Here is a 3,386-nt window from a genome sequence, read left to right on the forward strand (position 1 = left end):
AAAAAAAAAGCTTGTGCCTGGGTTACGGGCTCAATCTCCAGCAGGGGGCCTGCAAGAAGCAGCCAATCAATAATTCTCTCTCATTACTGATGTTTCTATCTCTCCCTCCCTCTCTGAAATCTATATATATAGTCAATGTCATAAGACAAAGAAAACAAGCAAACCAAAAAAAGAAAAAAAAAGGTGGGGAGAAGAGAACTATAACTTATAAATAAAATGTTTTAAAGAAGCTGCCTAACAAGGTGTGACAATTAAATGTGATGTACAATCCTTGACTGGATCATAGGCCAAAAACAAAAACATGCTATTTTGGAAATTATAGACAAAATTAAATTTTAAAAATAGAGCATGCATATAAGCATAGCCAATGAACATAAGACACTGGGGGGTAGGGGAGGTCAGGGGAAGGTCAAGGAGGAAAAAAAAGGAGACATATGTACCACTCTTTGTAATATTTTAAGCAATAAAACAAAATTTAAAAAAACTGTTTTAAGCTGGTCCAAAAGAAAAAAGAAAAAGATCTAGTCCTAGTCAGTTTGGCTAGGGTCCCGGGTTCGATTCCAGTTAAAGGCACACACCTTGGTTGCAGGAGGCAACCAATGGTTCGATGTGTTTTTCTCACATCGGTGTTTCTCTGTCTTTCCCTCTCTCTTCCACTCTCCCTAAAAATTAATTGAAAAAAATCCTCAGATGAGGATTAACAAATAAATAAATATAAATAATTTATAAAATTTATTTAAAAAAGAAAAAGATCTATGTATATTAGTTAACAATACTGTATCGTCCTTAAATTTCTTAAGTGCAATAATGATTTTGTGATCATATAGGAAAATGTCTTTGGTCTCAGAAAACACAAGAAGTATTCTGAGATGAAATGTCTTATCACAACTTACTCTCAAATTACTCAAAACGGGTATGTAGCATGTGTGTATATAAAGAGAGTAAATGTAGCAATATGTTACAAGGGTAATCACTGTACTGTTTCTTCAACAGTATTGCTGGATTTAAAATTTTCAAAATAAAACAAAGACAAATTCAGAGTCCTCTCTGCTTTTTGTTTAAAATTTATAACAAAAATAAACCTTTTAAATGAAAAATAAACAGTTTAACTTACAGCAAGGAGCTGTCTTATAAGCATGTCTGAGGCTTTCTCAGAAATGTTGCCAACAAAAACAGTAGTAGTAGGACCACAATTTTCATCATTTTCCTTTGCCTTTAAGCCTGGATGATCCTTTCTGGCTCCCAAATGCTTTCCAACCATGGACACAGTGGGTACTAAGACCTAGAATTTAGAAAGGCAATAAAATTTGATCTGGCAATTAAACTTCCTATCATGTTTAATGTAACATTAGGCTAAAATCACCAATGTTAAATTAGTAAATACAGGGTGGGGCAAAAGTAGGTTTACAGTTGTTCGTATGGAAAATACAATAAATAAATAATAAAGCAAGAATAAACTGTTTCATGCACTTACAACTGTAAACCTACTTTTGCACCATCCTCTATGTAGCACATTAAAAAGTCTACATACTTAACCTAAAGCTCTTAGCATTTTTCATTAATACAAACATTCATGACAAGGAAAGTCCCACTTTTAGATTACCTTTCTTTAAAAACTTGGAAAAGCAAAAATAACTTGGATAGAAACTTTATGTTTAAGACATCATAAAACATTTAAAATTATAAACTACATCCACGAGTTTCTTCACAACTTTACTCTGTTTAGCATAGAAGTTCAATTATCCCTGCTAAACCTCTTGTAAAATATTCAAATACTCCCATAGCACTCCCCCACACTTTAAATTTACCCTTTATCACTTACTTGAATTTCTAGCTTATTGTCCCTTTATTAACTTTAAAGTTCCCAAAGGAAGAAATAGTCTTACTCTTCATTTTATCTGGAAGTGAATTTAGCAAAACACCCACAATAAGCACTGAATAAATACTGGTGAACTGGGGGAGCTGCTCCAAACTCCAAATGCTATCTTTTCTTAGGCTGAAATGTAAGAAAGTAAGAGTACCTATCATGTGGAAGCTTTCCAAAATGACCAAACATTGGTGCCTAATGCAAGAAAAGCTGGACTCCCCCCTAGTATGCAGAACCTATCTTCTTATAGGTTCTGCCTCACAGCATATTCCTATTTGTTCACCTACTTCATATCTCCCTTTTAATGTGAATAACACCACTCCCCTCCCTTTTCAAAACCACAAATAGAAAAACAGTTGAAAGTAACATGTAGCCTCTCTCATAGTGGAATTCCAAATGAAGCCTCATATTCTACCAATGAACTCAGAGAAATATCTGGTTAAATAATAGTTAAGAGGGTTATTATTTATTCATGTGTTATAATATATTAACATTCTTAATTAAGATGCTTTGATGAATGTGGAGAATTAAGGTTCAAGACCCAAGAATAAATAATGAAACACTTCCCTAGAGGAAAGGTTTCATTAAAACTACAAAGCTTGAAGGTATCATAATAGAAGACACACAAAAAAATAGCTCGGGCCGAAACCGGTTTGGCTCAGTGGGTAGAGCGTCGGCCTGCAGACTGAAAGGTCCCAGGTTCGATTCCGGTCAAGGGCATGTACCTGGGTTGTGCACACTTCCCCAGTGGGGGATGTGCAGGAGGCAGCTGATCGATGTTTCTCTCTCATCGATGTTTCTAACTCTCTATCTCTATCTCTCTCCTTTCCTCTCTGTGAAAAATCAGTAAAATATATTTTTAAAAAAAATAACTCGGAAAAGGCTAAATATTAGGTAGGTAGGAGGAAAAGAATAGAACTATATTCAACAAAAATTTCATTTCAAAACTTTTATTTCTGCTAGGATAATTCTTACACTCTTTTAAGAGATCATATATATCATATCATTCTCCTATCTCCGGAAACCAAAACATGAGGAATAATGAAAAAGACAATGTCCTAAATCTAAACTGATATGTAAATCAGTCTAGAGAATGAGAGAGAAACCATAAAACTATCTGGGGAGCAGTTTTAGGAACATATGCACAGCTGAATGAAAATGTTACTTAATCAAGTAAGTAGTATGATAGAAATGGATGCCCACATCCTTCCTACTATTCTTTTAAATGCTTAAAATAATTTATCTAAGTTTATCAAGCTTTTTAGTTTTAAAAGCACTAACATATCTCCTAATTTCCTCAAAATTAATTATACTTACAGCCGTGGATGGGTAATTCAGCTGGTTAAAGCGTTGTCCCAATACGTTAAGGTTGCAGGGTTTGATAACCAGTCAGGGCACATACAAAAATCAACCAATGAATGCATAAATAAGTGGGAAAACAGTAAGTGGATGTTTTCCTCTCTCTCTCCTCTTCTCTAAAACCAATACATTAAAAAAAAAAAGTGTGCACTGTCTCCCA

The 3,386-nt window shown here is 34.3% G+C and overlaps 1 protein-coding gene across 1 annotated transcript in view; it reads right to left on the minus strand.

The window, feature by feature from the left end:
* Window positions 1–3,386, minus strand: part of RBM25 (RNA binding motif protein 25) — a 49,465-nt gene that overhangs the window by 33,929 nt on the left and 12,150 nt on the right. Inside the window, 1 exon segment of the mRNA XM_006779398.2 lies at window positions 1,115–1,282. Coding sequence (XP_006779461.1) covers window positions 1,115–1,282 — 168 coding nt within the window.

The sequence above is a fragment of the Myotis davidii genome, unplaced genomic scaffold (assembly GCF_000327345.1).
Source record: "Myotis davidii unplaced genomic scaffold, ASM32734v1 scaffold17, whole genome shotgun sequence".
Classification (NCBI taxonomy): domain Eukaryota; kingdom Metazoa; phylum Chordata; class Mammalia; order Chiroptera; family Vespertilionidae; genus Myotis; species Myotis davidii.